Source organism: Platalea leucorodia (assembly GCF_965183815.1).
Source record: "Platalea leucorodia genome assembly, chromosome: 19".
In the NCBI taxonomy this organism is placed as follows: Eukaryota; Metazoa; Chordata; class Aves; order Pelecaniformes; family Threskiornithidae; genus Platalea; species Platalea leucorodia.
Window position 1 is genome coordinate 6841136 of NC_138841.1, and position 25290 is coordinate 6866425.

Consider the following 25290-nt stretch of genomic DNA (forward strand, 5'->3'; position numbering starts at 1 on the left):
AAGAGCTGAGGATTACCAAAAGGTCGCAAGCACGCCTGAAAGCGCTCTGGGCTTTTAAGTTTTCCTTTAAAAGTCATCCCCTGGGGTGTCTCGGTGCTCTGTAGCAGGAGTGCCGGGGTCCGGGCTCAGCGCTGGCTGCCGTGCTGGTTTCTGAATCAGGACAGCCGCCTCCAGTGCCTCGCTTTTCCCTGGGGTCCTCCTCCCCCCGCCCCAAACCCCGCAGCGACGTGACCCTGTTTAGATTGCAGGAAGGATAATTTCACAACCCGGTGCTTCCCTGGCTGTTAATGTTTCTAGTCAAACTTTGGATCGCAAGGGAAATGAAGGAGTCTGGGCAAAACTGACAGTGCTGTTCCACATTTGCCAGGGGAAGAAAAAAAAACCCAGTGCATACGTGGAGTTGATAGAGCAGCTTCTCAGCATCTGCTTTTTAACCTTAACAAATTGCATGGTATTCAGTCAAGAAAAAATCCAGAAGGGAAAGCCCTTTCTTGCACCAGCTTAGTCAATAAGTGCACGTTTGGTGCCTTGGCTCTCGTCTCCCTCTGGTTATCCCCAGCTTCTCTTTCCAGAAGGGAAGGAGGGAGAGTTTTGTCCTTCACCTTCTGACTCTGACCTCGGAGTTTCCAGCTCTGGGACGGCATCTCCGAGCAGATACAACCTTCTTCACTACTTAGGTACACAGTTCAATGAGCCAGCTAATGCTGCAGAAGTTTAAATGAATATTTAAAAAATGTTTAAAAGAAGGGGCGGTGAGCGGAGGAGAGGCGGTTGCTGAGCTGCGGTGCAGGTGCAGCTGGAAGCTCGTGGCAAGGGCTTCCAAGGGGGCTATGGCCAAAAGCAGGGCAGAACCGAGCCGGAAAGATGCAATTTTCTACTGCAAATACGTGTCCAATGTGATGTCCCAGTGGCCTCTGAAAATGTTTGTCTGTCTTTGAGCAAATAGCAGGGATGTCTCAGTTCAGCGCCCGGTCCAGTGTTTGCACGTAGGGCACACGCTTCCCCTCTCACACGCCCCCGGCACGGCACGGCCGCCTCCCAGGAGCGCGAGGCGTTAGTCGTCGTCTTGTTTAACTCGGGCATCAGAGCCTCTCTTTGGGCTAAGAACTGCTGCTTTCGGTGTCACCTCTTTTAGCTGGAGCCTTTTTTTGAAGGTGCAAAGTGGAACTTTTTTTTTTTCAGGATTTTTTTCCCCATTATTTAAAAAAACCAGACACCTGAATAAGCTGCTCCTTGAAATATCCGCGCGAACGCTGGCCTTTGTGAAAAATGCAGGAAAATATTGAGCCAGAAAGTGATTTAAAACAAAATAAATAAATCTCCTCTCCTTCTCTGAAGGTAGCAGCAAGTAGAAGACTGATCCGCTGATGAAAACCGTTCTGCAGCTTTCATGGTGGCAGGGTCACTTCCAACAGCCGCTGTAACATCTCGCTCCAGCTCTGCTTTCCAGACCTCAGCCTTTATCCAGTTCCTCTCAAACTTAACCATCTTTGTCTCAAAAATAACCACTTTTAACTGAAACAACACTGAGAGAGGCACCCGAAAATTGAAGGGTGAGGGCAAGACGCCGGCTCTCCCAACGGCTGCGAACGCAGGGATTTCCTGTAGCTCCGTGCTGTTTCTGCAAGACGCTGGAGTCGTTTCGTGGCGCAGGGATGTGCTTTAAATGAGCCCAAAGGGAGACAAAGTCGCAGGAGTAGAAATCACTGAGCGCTAAGAAATATCCAGGTTTTGGCTGGAGAAATGGGGGAGCTGCCGCGTGCTGGGGGTGGCAGCGGGCCGCTGCCGGATTGCTCTGCTCTGGTGCCGGCAGCAGCGGCGGGAGGGATGCTCGCGGGTCCCCCTGGCTCATCGAGCATCTGTCTCTCTTCGGAGACACAGAGGCAATCGCAGCCTGAAACAGTCATCTCAGTGTCCATCACAGGAAGGTTTTAAATACAATAAACTTGGGTTTTTTCCCCCATTACCATTCCCAGCAGCTATGTTTAAACGAATTCCTTTCTTATCCCACCCTTCCTTCGCAGAAGCACACCCCTGCTCTCTCTGTGGAAATTATTGGTTTCTTTGGAGGAGAAAAAAGACAAAAATGGTTTTTCCCTCCTGCTGCAAGCTCGCAGGCTGGCTTGGGGACCTGCTCAGGCTTCATTGCTTGGTTCCACGTTGCCTTGCCCAGCCACGTGTGGGCCCTCTCAGCGCTGTTCAAATACATTAGCAGGTGCGTTTGTGGAGATAAATGCAAGCTTGATATTCAGTGGATTACTCCCCTAGCCGTTTGTCATCATGAGAAAAGTCGTCACTAAAGGGGATTAGCATAAAGTGCACAAATAACTTTCACCGAGAGGCTTGTTAATCGCTCCCTAATTCCCCTCTCCCGCGCAGTAGGGGAGGCTGGGTCGCTGGGCCCAAATTAAAAGGGAGCAGTCAGGCAGCTGAGGCTTTTAAGAGGCAAATGTCGGAAACTCGGCTAACAGAAGACCGTGGAGACATCAGCCAACGTGTTTGTGGCTGAAAACGGGAAATCTTTCTAATGATTTAGAAAGATCGCCAGAGGCCAGCTGTACGGAAACTGCTTCCCGACTTACTGGCTTTGAGCTCCCTACGGAGAGCGGCCCAAGCGCCGGCCGTTCGGACAAGCAGGCAGACGTCCCTGTGACAACGGCAGGCAGCTGCCGGGCGCGTGGCCCCACGCGAAGCTTCCCAGGCAGCATCCAACATCACTTGTGGAAGCGCAGCGGGGCTTAGCTACGGTGGAAAGCCGGCTGCCGTCTCCCTTGGGTGGTTTCTCACCTGTATGATGCAAAGAAAGCTTTTGGTGCATGGAGAGGGGGTTAGAGAAAATAAAATAATACGGGGCTGGACCCGCTGCCGTGGCTCAGGACCCATGCCAGCACCAGGACAGGCTCCTGGAGCTTTGGTGACCATCTCTACAGCATGGGGCTGGCACCCAGAGCTGCCCCGGGAGCCCGGCCGAGGGTGGCCCTGCGGGCGCAGCTCTAGGGAGAACGTGCTAATTAATCTTAATTAATGATGATCTTAATGATCTTAAGGGTCTTTTCCAACCTTAACGATGCTATGATTCTATGATTCTAATAGCAGGACTTGCTCGTCCTTTTGGGCTTTGCATTTAGCGGCTTTGGCTGAATGTGTTGTCCATCCGCAAGGCTTCAAACGTGCCGGGGTTCTTCAGTTTGTCTGTTGTTCGCTGATCAAATCGGCGATCTGTGTTGCAGAGCGAGCGGGGATTGCGGATGCCTTGGGGAGGCTTCTGTCTTGAATCAGGATTCAAGATGAGGGCTACATTAGCGCAGGCTGAACTAAAAACTTAATAAGTAGTTATACGTAATACGTAGCCGGGTCCCTGCGTCCTGGCGAGCAGAGGGCAGGGTGCAGGCAGGCTCGGCACAGCCCGTGCTGCTCGGGGCCTTGCCCCTGTCGTCCTCTGGCTTTGAGCGGAGAGGTTGCAGGGTCGCTTGTCTACCCTCCTCCCTGTAATGGGGCGAGTTAATTCAGCTGTCCGTGGTGTGTGCGCTCCCAGATACCGGCCCAGTAATCCGAGGCATCGTCTGGGTGCCAGGCAGGAGCAGGAGGTCTGAAGTCTTCAAACACCGGGGTGCCAGACAGGCAGCAAATCTGCCACCCAGCAAGGCGTTTGGCACTAGATTTAGTGGTGTAGCTAGGCAGCGCAGCCTCCAGCACAAGCATGTCTGGGCACTAAAAGCCTGACCCCTCATCTTCTCTGTAACGTCCTTCTTGTGTTGACTCTTGCACTTATTAAAAAGGATCTAGGGAAATAACTGGTAGCGCCTGCGGGTGGTTTGTGCTCACTCAGAGAAATGACGCTGCTAATCAAGCTAGCAGGGGAATATCGGGCTCCATTTCCAGTTCAAGGGACTGAAAAAGAGTTTGACGGCACCTTGAGTTTGAGTAACTGTCCGCCAGACCCAGAGAAACCTTGCGGAGACGGAGGCGGCAGGTCAGCGCGGCGTGTCCTGCAGCACACCCGTGCCATTCCCATTTGCTTTCTGCAATCGCGGGCTGCAGCGAAGGCAGCGCTGAGGACGGCACAGGGGTGATGTGGTTGTTGACGGGGAAAGAAGAACCTAGGACACGGTTCAACCAACATATCCACCCTTTTGGGTGGTGGAAGGCTCCTCTCCCTTCCTCGTGCCGCTTCTGCGGTGTGTCATCTTGCCACGGTGAAGCTTTTCTTCATGGGGGAGGTACTTGCCCATGGACAAAAAGTACCATTTGTGATTCCTGGAGTCCAACACAAATACGCAGCAAGCTCTGCCTATCATGGTCCATTAATCCCTCTCATCCCCGTCATGCATAGGACAGTGATCAAAGTCAAGAAGAATAATTTGATTTAAAAAGGGAAACAATAGATTAGTTTTGGTTCAAAGGAATGGATTTCAATTCTGGAAACTAGGATTTGAAGAGCAAGGTTCAGTAGGTTTTAGGTTAGCAAAAGAAATGAAATCTGAAATGCTTCAGAGAAGCTGAAGCAGTTGAAAAGATTCAGGCAGGGATCAGCGATTCCCAGTCCGGGCATGGGAAGCAATGCTGTTGAGCTGGTTGTGAGCTACGTGCTGGTGTCGGGGTGGGAAATTGCTGCTGCGTGGTAGCTCCGCAGTTCTTGAATTGAACTTTTAATTCTCCTCGTTATTAATTCTCTTTGTCTTTTTTTTTTCCCCTCCAGCATGAAAGACTTTCCAGGTAAGAAAGAATTTTATTTTTTGGAGTTTTTTCTATTTAATATGTATTGACAGCATGCTTTTGTATGGCTTTGGAGATTCCCTGTGCTTCAAATCAACAGCATAAGCTGAAGCAGGTACTGGCCATTTGGTTCTTACCTTAGCTCAACCGTTGGGCCAGTTTGCTTTCATCCTTTGCTCCCCAAATCATTTAACAGCTACTCTACAGAGAAAAAACCCTCTGTGCCCTGTTAGAAATGGAGCCCATTTCCACCATCAAGGTGAGAGGTCTGTGGGAAATTACTGCCCATTTGGGGTTTGGGCTGATACCCACGGGATTTTTTCCAGTTTTTGGAAGGGTGGTGGCTGCCCGCCTGCGGCAGCGGTGCCCTGCTGCGGGGTGGAGGGTGCTCGCAGCCGTCCCAGCGCCCGTGCTCAGCTGGGGCTGCCGCGGCCTCCAGTCCCAGCCGGTCGGGCTGCGCCGGCTGTCCCAAAGCAGCAGCAGCTCCACGGTGCTAGATCTTCATCGCGTTGTAGGTTGGAAGCAGCTACGAACCCTACCACCAGTGACTCCTCCTACAGCGATCGTGCCTCCAGCCGCTCCAGTGCCTACACCCGGAGGGAGAACCGGTTAGCCGCCCTCAGCAGCAGAGCAGAAGAGGAGAGCAACAGGGACTATAAAAAAGTAGGATTCTTTAAACGTATCATTGTCACTGCATGCACCTTAGGAGCTGCCTGTTGCTGCAGAAACCTGCGCTGAGAGTCTTTGGAAAGAAAGAGAAAAAGTTGATTTTCATTTTCTCTGTTTCCATTGCTTTTGGAAGTCACACCAGCCTTTTTCAAATGCATCAGCCCTTCGGAGGGTCGAAAAAGGGCAAGGGGTGAAAGGACACCGTGCAAAGTCAGCTCTCTGGGGGAGGGGGATTGAGGAGTCCGGCTGGAGAAATGCTGGGAGGGATTTGAAAGGACCAAGAAAAGACAGTGTTGAGCATGCCAGCATGGCTCGAGCACGCGTATCCCCACACAATTACTTCTGCCGCTATAACATTCCAGAATTATTTTTTCTATAATCTCTGAAACTTTCAACGTAATCCTTGAAAGGCAGTGATACGGCCTGCCATGCCCGTCTACCAGCAATGCAAAGACCATATGAAAAGTAAACAGATTAAGATGACCTTAATTCTGAAATGACTGCGATGCCGAAAAGCCTTGCATGGTAAGCAGCACCCCAGCACCCCGCTCTTCTTCATGAACATGTCTGGCCAGAAGAGGCGGGCAGTATGCCCAGTTTGTCCTCGTAGAGGGATGGAAATTCTGCTTGTCTGAAGGAGGCGAAGGGAAAAACTCCATTTTGGAGTGGCCTAAAATTGTCCTTCTTTCTCCTCCTCTTCAAATTAAAAGCACACAAAAGCAACTAGGGTGTGTTGTGTTGGGGAGCACAGCCGAATTGTAGGCTCAGATAACATCCAGCCTACACAACTTAGTACTTTATTATGCATGGTTGTTTACCTAAACTAAAAACATCCCTTTTCTTTGCCTCTTGGCTGTGTTTAAACACCCTACAACATTAAACAGCTGTTTTCTTATTTCATATGAATTATGAAAACACAAGGAAAGCATCCAAACTAGGCCTGTGTGCCCTGCGTCTAATATCCTGACGCGGGGGAGCGACGCAGACCCCGCAGCTGCCCCTGCTCGGTGCTGAGGACGTGCGGCTGCTCGGAGCAGCGCGGCAGAACTGGGTCTGCCGGAGAGCAGCCTGGTTAATTGAAATCTTCTGTTTCCTATTTCAGTTATATGAAACCGCCCTGTCTGAAAATCAAAAGCTGAAGTCAAAACTGCAAGAAGCCCAGCTTGAGTTGGCTGACATCAAATCAAAGTTGGAAAAAGCAACCCAGGTAAGGTAAAAACCGGCTCCTAGACCGGCCCGTGACAAGCCAGTGCATGTTCCAGCGTGGGAAAGGATTTAGCTCTTGGGAAGGAAGGGGCTACAGAGGAGACTGTTATTTTTCACAGAAATAAGTGTGAGTGATTCTGTAAAGACTGCTGCTTCTCCGGGCAAGTGCATCTGTAGGCTATCTAGGCCTTTGTGTAGCATCCTGTGAATGCCCCTCAGTTTTAATAGCTTTCTATTTTTCATTTACATAGCAGAAACAGGAGAAAACTTCTGACCGGTCCAGCATGCTGGAGATGGAGAAAAGGGTATGTGTCTCTGCTTTCTTCTGAGTCGGAATCTTTGCCTCGTGTTGCTCTGCAGGGCATAGTAATTTCTTGAAGGAAAGTGTTAATTAAAAGATAAGTTATATTTTTGCCTTGTGGAGCAGTGCACAGTGATAATTGTGTTCTGACCTTTTCGGTGTCTGAGACTTTCCTGCTCTCTTTGCAAATCAGCTTAGTTCTGATTTCTTTCTTTTCTTATAGGAAGCTGCAGACCAACAAATTGTATTGTATTGCGCTAAGAGACTGTTGGGCCATTATGCTTTAAAACATTCTTGATCCTTATAAATAAAGACTGTTTTGGGATGGAGGGGGAACAAAGCAAGACACTAGCTGGGTGTCTGTCTTATGATTAGGCTGGAAATCTGAATGTTTGAATGCTCTTTCCTCTTAATTGAGCAGTCAGATTCATTGCAGTAAGCTAGGCCGAACGGACAGTGTCTGGCTAAATCTCTGCCTTAAGCGACCGTGGCTTCGCTCAGGTTGGAAGGGACCCAAGATCTGTAATGCGTCCCAGCAGTCAACCAGGTTAGTCAGGGCTTTGTCCCATCATTTCCCAAAGACCTGAGTGTTGAGTTTCCACAGCTGCAGCCCCTTCTTCCAGTTCTTAACTATCCTTATAGTGATTTTGGTTTTTTTTCCCCTTATATCTAGTCAGAACCTCCCCTGCTTCAGCTGATGGCCATCAGTGGTTAATTAAAGCTGGAGCCTGGCTCCAGTTTCTCAGTAACGACCAGTCACATGTTGGAGGGTCGCCTGAAGTGGAGTTTCCTCCTGAAGTGTTTCATCTCCTGAATTTTTAGGAGCTTTGCTGGATGGTCGAACCCTGTGTTTAAATTCAATTTCTACCATGAAAGACCTTAATTATTTATGTGTAAACATTTCCCGGGATTTGCCAGATATAACCCGGAGGAGGTGACGTTCAGGATCCCCGCTTTGGACAGTTAGGCAGAGCCCATCAGCCCGCGGCAGGGGGGTGTGATACCTACCGGCGCAGGTGCCGGGCTTTGACTGCTGAAGTTACCAAGGTTGCTGAAGCTGAGCTGATGCTCGGGCCGTGGCACTGCCGTGTAAGCTCAGCCGAGCATCTCTGCACCGGCCTGAACCCCGAGACTGAGGTTCTCAAAGCATTGATCTGCGTGGGCCTGATGGCGTGCTTAAAGCAGGCTGAGCGGGGTTATCAAACACGCAGCCAGTCATCTGAACATAGCTGCTGGGGGAAGTCGTGACATGGGTGGAGCTTTTCTTTTGGAAAAAAAAAAGAGCGTGGTGGTCAGAGCACTTGCCCTGAGCGGACGTCCCCAACCGGAGGGAGCTCACACCACGCGTCCCATCTCCCACCCATGCGATGCTTCCAAGCTGGGGCAATGTCCTGCATCGCTTTTGTTGAATTAGGATCACGACAGCCACAAATACGGGTTTCTGCGAGTTAGAGAGAAAAAGCGTGCCCGACCGTTCTCAGTGAAGATGTCATTAACTGCTTCCAGGATGGCTTATGCATTTTGCACTGACGAATCCCTGGATGAAGTGTGCTGTGGACAGAAAGCGACCCAGAACCCATCACCCACGGCCACGCTCAAAAGCTGTGTTTCCCTCGCTCTCCTGGCCTCATGTTTCTTTGCAGAGCGCAAACAAGCGGGGCAGAGAGTGTAAAGCCTGTTCTGACCCACGTTTGCCATTTCCCCCCGCTCGGTGCCCTTTCCTGGGGCGGTTTGAGCCCCCTCACGTTGAAGAAGTCATTGATGGGGTCCGGGTCTCTCCCTCTAGGCAAGGGCTCTAGCTGTCCACTGAGGCCACCACCAGTACTCCCATGGCAAAGCCTACCTGTGTAATTGGCAGTTTCCAAAATATGCTGAAAGCAGTCAGCTTTACAGCTTTGAGGCCCTAAATTAATCTGGGAGAAGCAGGATTTCCAGGCGCCTTTCCCTGTTTGCTGTTTCTTATTTGACGGGCTCGGTGAGCTTTCTCATTGCCTCCTTTAGTGGGTGCAGTTAAATCCATGGCTTCGCCTGCAGAGCTCAAAATCCCATTATATCAGAAAGTCCTGAAAACTGGGATCACTTTGGGGATAGTTTCACTGAAGGGCTGTAAAGAGAGCTCAGGATCAAGACATCTGCCGAAGCGGGTCCTGCGCGTATCGCCTGCTGGTTTACCAGCTGCCTGTCCCATCTGATCAGCTCCTGGTTGTAACCTGTGCGTTACTCTGAAATGCTTTCCCGTGAACGCTCCTACAGAAATACAAGACTTATTTTTCTTTAAAAGAAAATGTGCTGTAAGTTTTTCTTTTAAATCCTTGTGACCATCTTTGTTATGAATCCTTGTAAACAGGAGAAGCGAGCCCTGGAGCGGAAACTCTCTGAAATGGAAGAGGAGATGAAGGTAGGAAATAATCTATTCGCTCTGCCTATTCCATTTTTTATGCTTTGTGTTAATATCTTTTGGGATTGTAACCCAGGAGTAGGATATTAAAGGTGTACGTGGGAAGGGACTCGTGTTACCTCTGAGCGTGTTCCTGTATGCAGTCAGAACTTACTTTAATGGCCACGTTCTCCAAACATGACATACTAATAAAACTGTCCTATTATCATTCATCTGATTGCACCATATGTTTAATTTGTTGTGCTGTTTGATCTGAGAACTGTGAAAGCTGTTCTCCTTTAATGCTTTCCAAAACTAACCTTTTGTGGCATCGATGAGTTTCAGTGTGCTGATCCTCTGTGCTCTGAATAGTCTGCAGCCCAAGCTAAGCCGTTGTGGTTCTCTCCAGAGGGGTAAGAAGACAAAGCTGGCTTTTGAGATCACGCACGCTAGCCAGGAAAAAAACACAGAGCGATTGTATTTCTGTGCTCCCTTCCTAAAGCATGTTACTGGAAGGCTGGGTCAGTAAGTCAGCCTGGAATAGATTTCAGCAAAGAGGAATTTGCTTCCTGGTGAAACGTGCAGCATGGCTTACTGTCACGAGACAGCCGCCACCGACTGCTCCTTCGCGTTCTCTCTCTCGGGGCATTGCTTCGAAGGATGGTTCCCCTCCTGCCGTGGCTTGGATGCCCTGCGAGCACGGGGCTAGCGGGGAGCACCGCAGAGCGGGAAGCAGTGTGTTTTACCACCTAAGTACACCTAAAACTTCACACTGATTTTGCAGCGTTCCATCATTTTACACTATATTTTAATGCTCGTATTCACAGAATGCCCCCCTTTGCTCTGTGCCCTGCGCTTTCATTCCCTTTGAGCATGACCCAGGTGGGACCAAGCTGCTTTAAGAAGGAAGGACCCCGTCTGAGAGCTGTGAGCTCTCCCAGCGCGGTGCACTGATGGAAAAGATTTCCTGCCACCCCGGAGGAGGTTCCAACTCTATGTTTCTATTTGAAGCTTCATATATTTACCGAGCATACGACTTTGAGAGGACCCATTGGCTTGTGCTGCATCTTCTACTGCAATAAGTAGCAGAACGATTTGGTGGTGTCTTACTGTAAAGGATCTCTTGTTCTTTCACGGAGGAGAAAATAAGTGTGGATGTGCTAGCCAGAAGGGGAAGGAGAAAGGACTCAATATGCCTAAATTCCAAATTCTTTGTTCACTGAACAGGTAGCAGCCTGAAACTCCAGAAAGACCTTCCTGTCATTACAGAAATATGGCCTTCAAGAGAAAATGCAGACAGCAGCGGTTTGTGTTGTTTCTTCAGCTATGCAGATCACTCTGCAAACCAGCTCAGTCCATGGAGTAAAAAGACAAATTGGTGTCCTCTAGTGGCCTGTCGCTTTTGAACATTTATATTGGTTCGGAAAACAATTAATGACAGAAGGTGTCTGTAGGAACTGCGGGATGCATCCAAAGCGCCTCTGGTTGGGGTGGTCTGGAGCTGCGGACCGATGGAAGCCAAGCTGGTGCAAAAGGAGGAGCACTGCTGGGAGTTTGACATGTTCTTATATTGCCCCGAAGCTGCTGGTCGCTGCTAACGGAGCCTGTGGTCTCGCTGAAAAGGAGCTCTCAGGGCCTCGAGAGTGGTGCTCGCTCTTTGCTCTTGCTGCGTTCTTGCTGCACTGAACAACCAAAGTGGCCTTTTGTTAGGAGAATGAATAGACCTGAAAGTTGAAAATATCTCTTCTGAGGTTCTACTTTTTCACTAGTTTTTGCAAAAACGTACCTGTGTGCGCTGTGACATGTCTTTCTTGACAGCCACTCAATAAAAGGAGTAGGAAATCTCTGAAGATAAGAAAGTGGAACTGGACAAGTCCCTAAGGAAAGCGCGTTCGTGTCCACTTACACCCTGCCTTAAAGCGGGAGAGTCAGCCCAGCTGTGTTTACCTAGAATGAGATAACCTCCACAGAGCGTCTGTGTTAATCCCTAGTGTGGAAGCTGAGCCAGGAAAACAAATCTATTAATTCTGGTTAGACTTCCATTCCTGCTTCTTGCGCTAGCTGAGTGGCTGCCGAGCAGAACCAGAAGGAATAAGCGACTTAAGCAAATCCACCAGTTTCCTTTAACATGGAGAGCAGCAAGGGGCAACATCCAAACAGGCCAGGTTATTAGCTCTCAGGTAATGCTGTGGGGTTTGGGATTCTTCCCGCTGCTCTTTGAATTGAACCAGTCCAGCATGGCTCACATCCAGGTTTTTAATCCCGGGGTGTCTGTGTCCAGCTCTGTGCATCAGATGTCCTGGCCAGGGCTTTTCCTCTTCTGGCAGCTGACTCCTGAGGAAGAGGAGGCACAGCAGTGGTCACGGGATGGTCCTGGGTTTCTGTGGCAGAAACGCTTTGTACTTCAGGCTATGCTTGAGGTAACGAGCTTTGTTCCTTTCCTGAGTTTCACCACTGCTAATGAAGCAATCAAGAAGTGGAGAGGAGCAGGACAAACTCGGTGATCCCAAAGAAGCCTTTGGTGCCGGAGCTGCTCCTGCAGACCTGCGCTTGCGAAGGTGACAGAGCCGTGCAGCGTTTTCCTAAGTGACTGCAGAATCTGACCGGAGATACAGCAACTTGGCTGAGGAAGGAGAAAGAAAATTAGCATTTGCACTGAATTGAATTCAATGCCAAGTGCCTGAGGTCCCAACTTAACACAGCAATTTTTCTTGAAGGTCACAGAAGCTTCTTTATTCCATAGCAGCACTGCACCTCCTGGCTTTGTACATTGTGCATGCTTTGGGCATTTTTATTTCCCCTAGTGTTGCAGGCACAAAATCCTTTAATTGAAGGCAGGTAGAGCTGAACTGAGAAACCTGCTTTCGGTAAGCCAAGTATCAAGCAGTGATAAGCAATCACAGCGGTATCATCCAGATCCTGGTCTTCGCCCTTGGCTTCAGTCCCAGCTTCCCGGCCTCTGCTAGGTTTCTTGGGTAAATAGAAGGCTGTCCTACCTGCAGCACACACACACTTTTACATAAGTGAGCCTTTTTATCATCTGTGGCAGTGTGCTGAGGCTGAGCCCTGTCTGATCTTGCCATGCTGAGGTTTCATGCTGTATTGGTATGGAAAAACAAAAGTGGTCTCTGAAACGATCACCACCCTTTCTATCCTGCGTAGCGCGGCACCCTGTTTTACATAGGTTTGATGTTTTCTGCCAGCCCGATGCTCAGCTGAGTTCCCTGTGATAAAACAGAGGACGTTTATAATCCACGATACCACCAAAAGAAACGGCTTTTCCCGTATGAACCATCCTCCGGCGGCTCCCGGGTGTGCTTTATCACAGGACAGATGGGTGATGTCCGTCTGTGTCCTTGCCGAACGCAGCGGGAGTCGGCACAGCTCGGGTGGGTTAAGTGATGGATAGATGGCTGAGGTCTGGGGAGTGGGGATCTGGCTGCCGAGATGTCCCCGAAGCTCTCCGGCAGTTTGTTGGCTGTAGCTCTGCCTCAGGACCTGTTGGTTTATCCAGTGTCAGAGTCGCGCTGGCGTAGTCCAACCTTGCTTGCAAGTCCTGCCTTGCTTCCATTGGTTTTGCAAGGCTTTTGGATGAGGTATCTCGATTCCTTAACGGGGAGCGGAGGGAGTGCTTTTCGGTAGGTAGAATCGAGCTGATGGATGGGGCTACACGAAATACTTCGCTTTTACACAAGAATGAGCCCTTGGACAAAATGTCCTGGGATGCAGCAGGTTCCTTACCAACTGGAGCCAGCTCCAGGTCATGCAAGTTGGGTGGAAGTCCATGCAAGTTCTTCGTATCACCGTAGATTTGCCCGTGCTGCTTCTGGTTAAGGACAGACAGTGACCTCCCTTTGAGCGCTTTCTGCTAATTAAATGGCAGAAAGGAATCCCCTTCCCAGTAGACCCTTCCCGCCGTCTCCTCCCTGCCGTGGCAAGCTCACGAGTAGGAGGACACAGGGAAGAGCATGTTGGTTTGCAGGCAAGACAGAAGCTGCTTTGGTTCTGGGCTGGGATTTTTTCACTTGAACTTAAAACAACCCTTCTCACTGATGCTTCCCCTCCGCCGTCCCCCTGCCCGGGGTCTGTGCTCCCTCCACCGTGGAGGGGAGTTTCTCACGTGGCCCCGCTGCCCCACGAGCTGTCAGGAGGCCGGAGGGACGGGATGCTGCTCAGAAAGCAGCTCTGCAGCCCTCAGCGTGTTTGTACTTCATGTAAATGTCCAGCACGTGGTTTCGCTTTACCATCACCAGGAAAAATGTCGTCCTTGTAGAAATGGTGATGTCTGCATGGCTTTTACCATTTTCCCATTTTGCCTTCCTCATTGCTTTTATGTTCTGTATCTCCCTGTTGCCGCTGTACCTGTGCTAGCCCCAGCTTTGGGGCTCGATTTCTACACCGTCCTTTGCCCACTTGTTTCTTTCGTAACCAAGAATGCCATGTTTTCACGTGCCTCCTGTGTGAGATGCTGTCATTCAAACTCCTCTAGTTAAAATGAGCGGTTTAAGGTTCTGACTTGTCACCTGTGGAGATCAGAGAGAAATTGAGCCCTGTAACAGAGAAGAGTTGAATCTGGGCAGGGAGAATCTGGGCAGGGATGAAAAACCCCCACATGCCCCAGACCTTTTGGCAGGACTGAAGCCTGAGCAGACCCAAGAGCCATCATTCAGGTGCCGCAGGGACGAGGGACGCGAGCCGACGCGGTACGTGTCTCGGCGGGCTGCTGTAGGACAGTGACACTTTCAGGTGCTTCAGTCTGTACCTTTAAAATCTCCCATCAAGCTCTGTTCACTCTTTGCTACACAAGACTGCTTTAGCTTTTAGGGATACACGAAGAAAAGGAGTTCTAAAGAAATTCTCAGTGGCCAGCAGTGTTTTCAAAGCCTGCGTAGGTGGTAAGTCAATGGGGATAGTTCTCACAGTAGTTCCCAAGTCCAGGGGCTGTGTGCTGCTGGAGCTCACCGTCTGGGGAAACTGGGTAACCTGCAAGAGACTGTCCTGCTTTGTGGTGGGAAATGCCTTTATTTGACCTTTTTAAAGGCTTTGGGGGCCCCTGGAGAAAGGGATGGTTCCCAAAACATCCTCAGTGCGTTCTAAGGCTTTCCCCATATGCATCTGAGCTGCTGCCCATCCAGCACTCACTGCTACTAATTTTTCTTTTATTCTCTTTTTTTTTTCTTTTACTGCTTGTGGACTAAATTCACGTTTCTGTGCCCTTTTGTCTTCGTGGTGTGTTTTCTCTGTATTTTTCTGTCCACTCCTCTCACTCTCTGCAGAATCTCCACCAGCTCAAACAGATTCACACTCTGAGGCAGATGAATGAGCAACTGCTGGCTGAAAACAGGGCTCTGACCCGGGTCGTAGCCAGACTTTCTCTGCCTGCCAAGCCCTCCGAATCAGAGGAGCTGTAGCTGCTTTCCCGCCGGCTCATCTCGCCTCCCTCTTCCACTCTTCCAGGCAGGTCTCCCCTCCCTTGGCCGGGCTCGTCCCCCTCGCCTCCTTGCTCTGGAGGGTGTCTGATGAAGCGTGTGGCTCAAACACAGCATGTGGCAAAGGATCCTCCGAAAGCCAAAAGCATGGTGTTGCTGCCCGGCTGAAGGCAGGGTTTCGCTGGAGATGCTGTTGGGTCCTGCTGACTTTGGCTCTGCTTGCAGATGATGCTGACCTCGCCGTCTTACTAACCGCCCGCAGCGGGGGGTTGCCTTGTCCCCGTGGAGGGGGTCCATGCCTCCCATCATCCGGGAGAGAAACAGGAGGACGGGCTCCCTGCCTTGACGTGAAGGCGTGGAGCTGGGTGGATGGCACTGAGATGGCTACTGAGGAGTGACGGATCAGCTGCTTCCCTGAGGCTTAACGCTGGCAAATGGCTTTGGAGGGGCTTCTCGGTGCCAGTGGGTTAGCCATTACCTTCCCCATTACCTTACCTCGAAACAGGGGGTTTATGCTATGCGTCGGCTCATAATACAATCCTTTTTTAATTGGACTTAGTTCAGTGAGAAGCTGGCACCCAGAAAATAAGATTATCCAAAGTCAGAATGAACAATCTAATAAATTTCTAGGGATGTTACGAAAAATGCACGTTTTAGACAGGAAAGTGCTTTGTAGAAAGCCTACAACTGGGCAGTCCTCAGCAGGTTGTCTCGGTCACTTGAGCAAAGAGAACAAGCTCCTTCCCTCATTTCAAGGAGAGTCTTGAGTTCGGTTTTTGAGCCTGAGGTCCCGGGCTGCAGCGTCCCCGCTGCCTGCGGCGGCCTGGCTGCCAGGCAGGGGACGCGATCGGAGGCCGCCCAGATGCACTTTTTTTCATCTTGTGTTTTAAATTCAGTGCAGAGCAATTAGTGTTTGAAATCCAAGGACAAGCCTTCTGTAAGCTTTGCCCTCGCACAACACGCAGTTAAATTACGTCCTTTTTTGCTCCTTCATTGGCTAAAATAAAGCTGTAAATGCTTCTTTCTCAGGGCCCTGCCTGTCTTTTGCAGGTTAGTAGGGATATTCAGGCCCCGTCAGACCACTGTTTTTTTAAAAAAGAGGAAGAAGCAGTATGCTCTCGTGGGCTGGAAGTGGCACTAAGGTATAAAAAAATCTATTCTTAGCACACAAATTATATCAAGGATGATTAACCGTAGAAACAAACCAAGCAGGGGAATTGTGGCTTCCCCTTTCCAGGAGTCTCAGTTCAAGACCACGCGTGTATCGCAGGGGCGGAGAGAGGGGTGTTTTGGGTTAGGTGGCCCCAGTTGTGCAAATGGTCAAGTTAAACGATCTCACCGTTTTTTCTGGTTTAAATCTGCAAAAGTATTCTCGAACCTGTCACTGACTCATTCCTTCTCCCAAGCGGTGAGTTTAAGTCATTCTCCTTCCCAACGTGCTTTGAGATCTGGGAGGGAAAATTGAGCAAAACTATTGCCAGACTCAGGGAAATAACGTTTCACAAGCCGTAAGTCACCCATCTCTCTTCTCCTCCTAGGAAATATTCGCATTATGGCTTTCCCCCTGCTAACCCCGTCTGCTCCGACGTGCCTTGTCTCTCGTGCAGGCTGGCTGCCACGCGGGCGGACTGATCCTTCCCGGCTTGCTTATAGGTTTGCAGTTCGCTGCTGGTGCCCGAACTGGAGAAGAGCCGCGTGTCTGCAAGCCCTGCTGGCTTTTTTTCAACTCTTTTAGCATGTTGCTGGTACCTGTAAACCTCGTCTCAGCGGTGCCTGTAGACATCACAGCTATGCAGTAATGTCACTGTTTTAAACTCTGACAGAGTTAACCACGCTCTTGCAGCAGTGGTGCTTTTCAAAGAACCTCATTTTGCAAAATCCACGTAATTTCTGAAGTGCCACCTTCTCCAGTGTCACAGGTAGCACACAGCACCGCTGCTCGCACCAGCCTCTAGCCCAAAACTCACTTTATGCCGACGCTGCGTCGCGGTCAGCTTCGCCGTCCCCTGCGGGCTGTGCCGCGCCGCTCCGTGCCATTTCCCATGAGACATTTATAAAGCTTGGTTTTTCAGGCCCCTGCATTACCAGCCTGCTTCACGTGCCGTTTATTTTATCCAACTTGAGGCTGCTTTGCTTCAAAGGGAGGAATGCCCTTGGCCGGGGAGGAATGAAATTTTTTAAGGCTGATTTTTAGTTTTCAGAAAGCTCCACTGGAAACTGATGGAGTGGGGTTACAGCTGGGAAACTTTTCAAGAAGCACTTGCTTTACATGCGCTTATGCTCCTTCCTTTTCAAATAAATCGCCGAAGTTGTGTTGAAGCACATGTGTAAGGCATAGCCACCATCAGAGCTTCCAGTGAGCTGGAGGGCCGGGATGGTTGCTGTCTGATGTTGCTTCTGGGAACCTGTGACAGATTCTCCCTGCCAAAGCAAGTGGCAGAACTCCGTATCACGACCGTATTGCAGTGATGGACACATTCAAGACTGCAAGGCCACCGCAAGCAGTGACGTAGAGGACAGGGACTGTCCACCCGCAGACCCCAGTTGGAGTGTCGCGGTGCACTGGACTGGAAGGCACCGTGCTGTGTTGGGGGCGTTTGGTGAAGCTCAGGAGGAAACAGAGGAGTGCGGAGTGAGACAGCAAGCGCTCTGCCCCTTTCTCTGGGCTCCTGAGCGCTTTGGTGATGGGCGATACCTCTCATGTGGCCGTGAGAAATTGCATAAGGAGTCATGACTGCTGTTCTGGTGACAGCCCTGTCATGGAGACGTGCCTGTCGCACCACCGCTGGCTCCAGTGAGACACTTCAGCATCACTAGCTGAAGCTCCGGCCAGCCCATCGCACAGTTGTACCCTTTCCGCAGTATCCCGCCACGCTGCACTTTCCCCCTCCTCTCTCTCTTGCAAAACCTCCCATCTGGAGCATCCACCACCAGCGCCAGCGGGGACGGGGTCGGGCGTGTTGGGGCCAAGCGTGGCTTGGCCTGACTGTGAAAGGAGGGAATTGCTCCGGCAGGAGCGGAGGGCGCTGGCGTCCGCCCCGGGAGCTGCCTGCGCTCGGTGGCGGTGGTCATGGAGGGGCTGCAGATGAGAGGAACGGGCAGGAGGTTGTGGTCAGAGCTGAAATGCCAGCTTACGAGGAAGGAGAAGGTTTAGTGGGAACTTTGAATTTGGGGGAATTCCTCCTCAAGTCATTGCTGAGCTCCCACCGGTGCCGTTCGCGCCTGCACGTGACCCCGCTCCACCCTGGCTTGTTCCAGCAGGCTCTGGGCTGGTCCCCTCAGGGCTGCTGGCACCCGCGGTGCAAGTGTCACCTTCTGTGTCACACCCCGAGACGGGAGCGTGGGGCCTCCTTCCAGCCCCCGAGCGGCGGGGGACGCTCCACCGACGGTCACCCGCCTGCAGGGTGGGAAGCAAGGGGAGTCGGGAGGGCTTTTTGCCAATGAGAAGTGGGCAGGTCTTGTCGAAGCTATTTCTTCTCTATTTCCAACCAAAAGCTCTCTGGCTTTTGTCTGTGTTGCGACCCTTGGTTGAGCTCCAGCCTCGAGCACTGAGGAGGTGTCTCCAGCGTCAGTATGTTCTGCCAGTCTGGCTGTGGCATGCGCGTTTGCATTAAACATCTACGGGATCCCAAGGAGATTTGGGTTTATTCTAAAGAGATTTTGCAAGCCAGGCTTGGTCCAGTCCTGAGTGAGAATTTCAGACCTTTTGTTTTCCACTCTAGTCCTGGTAAAATGGAAAAAACAAATCAGAAAAAACAGCTCTATAGTTTCCTGCTGAGCCCTGTATAGCCTCTGGGAACAGGTTTGGGATGACACAGCTCAGAAATGGTTCCTGCCCTCCCAGCCTGGTCCCGTGCTGAGGCTGTGGCATCGCTTCTCACCTCGGCCTTTCCCAGCTCCAGGGGCTCCCTGGCTCTTTGCTGTGCTCGAGTCCCCTCTCGACCCCTCCACTCCTGATGCCCAGGTTGTAAAAATCCTGGAGGTGTTACGGAGAAATTGTCAATATTAAAAGTGCGCTGGGTGGAGGGTGTCCAGGAAGGCAAGCTCGGCACGCTGCTGCGGCACATCAGCGGTGAGAAGGACACAAGCCAAGCATCCGGCTGCCGCCCTGGCCGCAGGGCTGCCACGTCCCCGCTGTTCCCTCTGAGCCACAGGGCTTGTCCAGCCGGCAGCGCCGCGCCGTAACCCCGCCTCGTCTTTGTCTCTCTGCAGATTTTGACAGAGCTGAAGTCGGACAACCAAAGGCTGAAGGATGAGAACGGAGCCCTCATTCGTGTCATCAGCAAGCTCTCCAAATAGGAAGCCTGAGCAAAGGCAGGACGAAGAGGGGTGCCCTACACGAGCTGCCAACCCCGCCGCCAAGCCCTACCCCCCTCTTTTCCTCCTGTCAAAAGTACAGCAAGCATTTCAGCCGTGGGATCAATCTGCCACACCTGCCTCGCCCTGCCCTTTGCTGTACATTCCCTTTCTGCCCTTATTTCCCCCACAACACACACCCCTGCCATTTTATTATTTTTAATTTAAGCATGTTGTGGTATCTCGGACATTTTATTCAAGGGAGAAGAGAAACATGAGGACTGGGTTTGAGCTGCCAAAATGTCTTCTTCCAGAAGCCCAGTATTTGGTGTTGGACTCCGATCTGGAGTAGGTAGCTCCTACTTTAAAAAGTGACACCTAAAGAACTAATCCAGCACATCCAAGCCCTTTGCAGGTGGGAAATGTGAACGTGGGCTGGGACTCTGAGAATGCACATCAACCCACGCGAGATGTAGGACTCTGGTGGAAATGTGATGCTGTGAAAGCCACCAGGGCTGATTTCTGTAACAGGCTGACGACAGAAGCTTTACACAGAGACCTTCTTCTTTCGCCCCGGTAGACCGAGTCTTATTAATATAAGATTTCGAACCTGTTCAGTAACATCAGCGCTGGCTCTCGGCGTCAGACCCCTTACCCCTCACCCCGCCTTTCCTCCGCAGCCTGGGTGATTTGGTATCGCGTTGTATCCTTCCAGAGCTCCTGTCTCGGTAGCATCTGCTAATTGCATCTGGACTCTTCCTCCTCGGGATAGGACGTACCGCAGATACTTGCCAAGCTTTCTGAAGGACAAGCTTGAACCCCTAGAGATCCTCTGCTGCTTTCACATGCAGGTGAGCGTGAATCACCTTGCCTACACCAGAAACCAGCCCCCCCCCCCAACAGCCGTCCGGGACATTTTCCTGTTACCTTCATGAAGGCAGAGCCCTGCAGAGGAGCCTGGGCTGGTATCTCAGGTACCTTGCTTTGATTTGCAGCAGGAGGCTGACCAAGTGAAAGGCAGCGCTGGTTGGTTTGTAGAGAGGGGCAATGCCAGAGTCCCGTCCCACCCGTCTGTTGGTGAAGAAGCTGGGTTTCAAGGCAGAGGAGCATGAAGCAGCGATCGCTCGTCCTCCCGCATGCCTTGGAAGGGTGTGGGTGTGTTGGTGTCAGAGGGACAAGGAGCTGCCCTTGGGCTGCTGGTAACTGTATCGCTAGGATGAAAGTCTTCTAGTCTGTCAAAAGCTTGCAATAAGCCTTGACCTTGAAGGAAACCTCAAAAAACCCAACTCTTTAATGTTACACGTACTCAGAACAGTTTGAAATTGTTCTCTCTATGGGCATTTAGACAGTGGCTCCTCTACGTGCTGTGTGATTTTGATGATAGCAGCAGTAACCTGTCATCAGATCTGTTGAGCTTCCCCGTTCTCTCGAACGATACCTTCCCTCTCAGAGACTTCTTGCTGTATCCAAACCACTTTCCCATCTACATCCTTCCATCCTTGTCCTTCCATTCCCTTTGTCCTTTGATTTCCCTGCTCCGTCTGGCTGAGAGTTGGAGTCTCGGTCATTGAACTTGGAGGTTGCCATCAAGAAGTTCTACCTACGTTCCTGGCCACCTCTGCTGACTGGGGGCTCGCGGCTCCCGCCGGGCTGGTGGGACTCTTTCCGCTATGAGAGAGATAGATGAGATACTTGAACGTGAGCATAATTCTTGAGCTTGCTCAACAGGGTAAAATTTATCTCTGTCAGCCAAGCCTGGGCTTTTTGGAACCTTTTGCTGGTTATTGCTTCAGAAAGCGTGTTTATTTTCCTCTCCCTTGGGTTTTTTCTTTGTTTTTTTTCCCCTAATTCTCCATTTTTTCCCCTTCCCCTCCCCGTCCTGCCTGTTTCCACCTCTCTAGCTCTTCTTAGAGCTGCCGTTTTTTTCCCAGGCAGCTCTAGACGGAGGTTCCTCTTCCACCGCTCCTCAGCCAGCGGAGTTACGTGTCCACGGCACGAGATGCCGTGTCTCCTGGTACACTGAGGCCCTTCCTCTGCTGCGCTTTGGGGAGGAAGAGACCAAAGCTGGTAACAGCATCAGGGTTTCTGCAGAGCACTGCCTAAGCCAGGCATCCTTTTTATATTACTTTATTTTAACCCTGCTATATTTAACAGCTTTAAGTCTTGAGATCCAGTCAATGCTATTTCTGCACGCCGTTCCCACTTGGTGCACTCTTTATGTGAGTAGTTCTGCGGCTCTTGATGTTTTTTCTCTTGGTGACCCACTCCTTGCTTCAGACTTGGGCTCTCCCAGCTCTAAACAGGAGTCCAGTCCCTTCTGTGCCACGCGGAGAGGAAGATACTCGCCTGCTGGGGCTGCCGGTGGCCGGCGCAGCGCTGGCGTGCCAACGCGCGCGTCTCAGGTCGTGCGTCCCAGCAGGACGAGGGACGAGATTTCAGGCTAAAGATGCTGTTCTTCTCACGAGGCAGGTTCCTGGCAGCGCAAAGAAGCCTGGTATCTGTTTCAGGGAGCGGGTTCAACCCAATCTGACAAATCCAGCCTGCGCTGACGTTTTGCCCCTTCCTATCAGGACACTCATTGCGTTTTATCCTAAGGAACGGTATGCAAAGGGTGCGGAAGGCTTCATTCCTCCGCGTGGCACCTTGCAAAGCCAAACCACTTTAGCTGAAGTGTCTGCTTAGCACTGGATTATCCCCTGAACTCTGACGAGGGTAGAGGACCCCCCAACGGTTCAGTCTTGCTGACTAGCCAAAGCTGTGAGGATTTCGTGATGACGATGCAACTGCAAACCAAATTCTTGAGAATGATTTTTTTTTTTTTGGTCTCACTTAATGCCTGACATAACCAGTGCACTGAGGAGGTGACGCTAGGACACCTTGCACTCTGCGCTTGGGACAGAGTGCAAAGCAAGCAGTTTTTAAAACTGATCCCTATTTGAACCAGAGCATTTGCCAGACGTGATCTCCACTGGAGAACACAACGCTTTTTTTCTAAGCAATTGCTTGGGGTGAATTCATTTTTATTGCTTGGGGTGAACCCGCCTATTGTGGCTGCGAGTTTGATGATGGCTCTTTGTAAATAAACTCCGTGGAGAAGCAGGACTAGCTGACGAGATGGGGAGAGAATGTATTTTTATGCAACTTTTGAGTGGCCTTTCAAACCCTGAGATGAATGATTTGTTTTACTGGTTGTTGTTATATAGTATTATAAGTATTCTGTGTTTGAAAGTTTGGGAATAATATTCACATCTATGATGCTTGTAAACACAACAGTATTTATAAATTAATAAAATAAGAGTTGATAAAATAGAAGCTTTGACTTTGCTTCCATCTTTCTGGAGCTGCAAGTCGTTTAGCCTAAAGCGCCCTGTTTCTCCCCAGATTTCCAGAGCGCGACGGTGTCAATGGTCCGTAAAAGCAGAAATGCTCTGCAGCTGCGTACCTGCTGCAGCTACAGCACGGGACAGGCAACGCTCCCCTGCGTGCCTGAGCCGGGAGGGCTCAAACGAAGGAACCGTGGGTGCCCGTCCCTGAAGCCCCCCACCAGCCGGGAAGGCGAAGGCAGAGGGCCCCATCTGATGCCTCTGAGCCGCCCCGGGGCTCAGGCCACCTCCCCCCGTGCCAAGCCCTGTATTTGCTCTGCTCAGGAGCTCGGTCGGGACAAACCCGTAGCTGGTGCCACGTCTGGGAGCCTTCGTCCCAAGCGAGGTTTCTACAAACCTCTGCGTATTTTGGTCTTCGGGGGTGGTTACTGCGGCTTGAGCTCTTCCCCCTGGGCTTAGGGGCAGCCGGCACCTCTGCAAAGCAGGGCAGGACCTAAACATGGACATACGGACCAAACGGTAGGTGGTGGGGGTGAAGGATTTGGTGGGGACCTTTGATATCTCCCCACCTGCACCCCACGGCTGGGCCAGCCACGATCAGCCAGGGCTCGAGGCTGCCCGGAGATGTCCCTGCCACGCGCGTGAGCACACTCGTGTTTCGGGGGGCCCTGGGCCCTCGCGGGGTTCCCCTCGCGCCCCCGTCCCTCCATCGCCCCCGGGCTCGCGGCCCTGGGACCTGCCCCCACCACGGACGCCCCGCTGAGCCCCAGCAGCAAGACCAGAAGGGAACCGGGCCTCCTTTCAGCTCGTTTCTTTAATAAGGAGACAGATATCATTACAAAATAACCATTTAACGATAAGAGACCGAAACGACAGAGTCCACACAAGAGGAAGGGGCTTTAAAAGCAGCTTCCCGCCGGAGCCGAGCGCTGCGGGGGCCGGGCCGGGGCAGAGCGGGGCCGGTGCGGGGGTCCTTCGCTCCAGGCACCACCGAGCCTGGGGCTCCCAGAGGAGCCGCTCCTCCCTCGCAGGGTTGGGGGGGGAAAGGAAAAGAAAGCCGAGCTTGTTGCCAAGCCTCGCGGATTCGCTTCCTTTTCACCCCAGGAGACCGAAGCCGAGCGCCTCCGTGGCACGGCTGGGTTTGCGCCGTGGTGCAGCTGGGAGAGGGGGAAGCCGGCTCTCGTCCCCAAAACGGGAACCACCTGACCGAACATGGCAAAAATAACCCAAATCGCTCCAAAAAGCCTTTTCGCCACCAGACCTTCGCCCCATCCCAGCCTTTCCATTGCAGAAATGCCACCGGTATGTCTGCCCCGGCGTCTGTGCCCAGCGCTGCCCTGTCCCCTCACCCAGCGTGACCGCAGCATCCATGGCCACCGAGGCGGTGGCCGATGCGGCTCCTCCTGGCAGCCCGGCTCCGCCGCTGAGCCCCATGAAACCAGGGGGCCGGTGGACACACGGGGGGAAGGGGGGTCACGGCTCACCTGTGTGCCCATCCCCGGGGGGGCCCGGCACACCGTGGTCTAATATGGCTTCTAAAGTTGCTCTGACAGTGAAATGCACCAACGCGACACAGGACGCCGAAGCCACAATGTTGCCGCTACCCGGCCATGGTATAAATGCGACAAGACACAGGAACAAGACACACATGGAAGTCATGGCTGCGTCGGTGACGGCTCACCCTCCGCTGGCGGGACTGGCTTGGCATGCTTTGCTTCTTGGCATTATTTTCTTCTTTTACATGGTTTTATTTTTTTTTTTTTATTTGGGGGGGGGGGAAATTGGGGTGCTGGAGAGCACTCGAGCAATGAGTTTTGTTCGTCGCCGTCTCTGCCTCGCTGGAGAAACGTGGTCGGGATGGAGGTGCCGGAGGCGGCGGCGAGCGGTGGGGCAGAGCGTGCAGTGCCGCGCTCGGCTTTAACCATGCTGCTACAGCTACGTGGCTGCATCTCATGCACTGTTCATGGTATATACAGCTATGTCTCCATATATTTTTAACTACACACGACTAAGGGGGGGGGGGGGGGGTCAGAGGCAGCGCAGATGGCTTTAATATGTTGGTTATTTTTCCCTTTTATTAAAAAAAATTAAATTATGTATTAAAGTCACAGTTTCCCCCCTGCCCCGAGGCTTAAAGAGTCCGAATGGAACCAGCTGGGTGGGACCTCTGCTCCCAGGCGATGCGGCGGCTCTGGGGGTGCGGGCAGGGGTGGGGGTGCGCATGGGGGGTGCACATGTGTATGTGTACAGGCGTGCGTGCACACCTCCGCCTGCTTCCCAAGGAAAGCTGCGGGGCCGTGCACGCTTGCAGACCGCCAGCAGGAGGATTTTAGTGCTCTTTCCAGTTCCTTCTTTTTTAACCCATTTCCACATAAGGCAAATGCCCCCCCGCTGCCCAGACAGCCTTCGAAATCAGACTGACTTGAGAGACCGACTCCTGCCAGTGCCCCCGGCCGAGGGGCATCAGTCACCCCCAGCTCCCCGTTAATTAAAAGCACCCCGAGATTTCTTCTCGCTGTGGCGACAGGAGCAGGGCAGGACCTCGTTTGCTGACACTGGCACAGCCATTAGGAAAAGGGACTAATTAAAGCTGGAGAGGGCCCCGCGGGACCACTCGCTTTTGATGACCCACGAAGCCCCCGTAGCCCAGTGTGGCCCCGGTGCCACCTTCACCCAGCCCAGCCGAGCTGCAGCTCCAGCAGCCGTGCCGGGCCCCGGGCACGGGCCAAGTGGAGCCGAGGTGGTGGTGGAAGTGGTCTTTGGAGGTCTCCGGTCCAACCTCCCCCACCACCATACCACGGCTTCACTAACCGAGCCCCGAACCTCCCCAAGGACAGAGACCGCCTTCCCTGGGGACCTGTCCCAGGGCTGCATGTCCCTCCAGGGGAAGGGGCTCGTCCCCATGTCCAACCTGAGCCCCCTGAGCTGTGGCTGCCACCAAGTTCCCCATCGTCTCCCCACCTCCAGTCGGGG

At 52.0% G+C, this 25290-nt stretch overlaps 1 protein-coding gene across 4 annotated transcripts in view; it reads left to right on the forward strand.

Annotated features, from left to right (window-relative positions):
* Window positions 1–22294, forward strand: part of PPP1R12B (protein phosphatase 1 regulatory subunit 12B) — a gene marked incomplete at its 5' end in the record, with an annotated part of 128700 nt that extends 106406 nt beyond the window's left edge. For all 4 annotated transcript variants that reach the window (XM_082330073.1, XM_082330074.1, XM_082330075.1 and 1 more), the window contains 6 exons: window positions 4700–4716; window positions 5232–5379; window positions 6488–6592; window positions 6843–6896; window positions 9240–9290; window positions 18911–22294. In XM_082330073.1, coding sequence (XP_082186199.1) covers window positions 4700–4716; window positions 5232–5379; window positions 6488–6592; window positions 6843–6896; window positions 9240–9290; window positions 18911–18997 — 462 coding nt within the window. In that variant the 3' untranslated portion in view covers window positions 18998–22294. The remainder of the gene's footprint in view (window positions 1–4699; window positions 4717–5231; window positions 5380–6487; window positions 6593–6842; window positions 6897–9239; window positions 9291–18910) is intronic.
* Between the last annotated feature and the right edge of the window lie 2996 nt (window positions 22295–25290).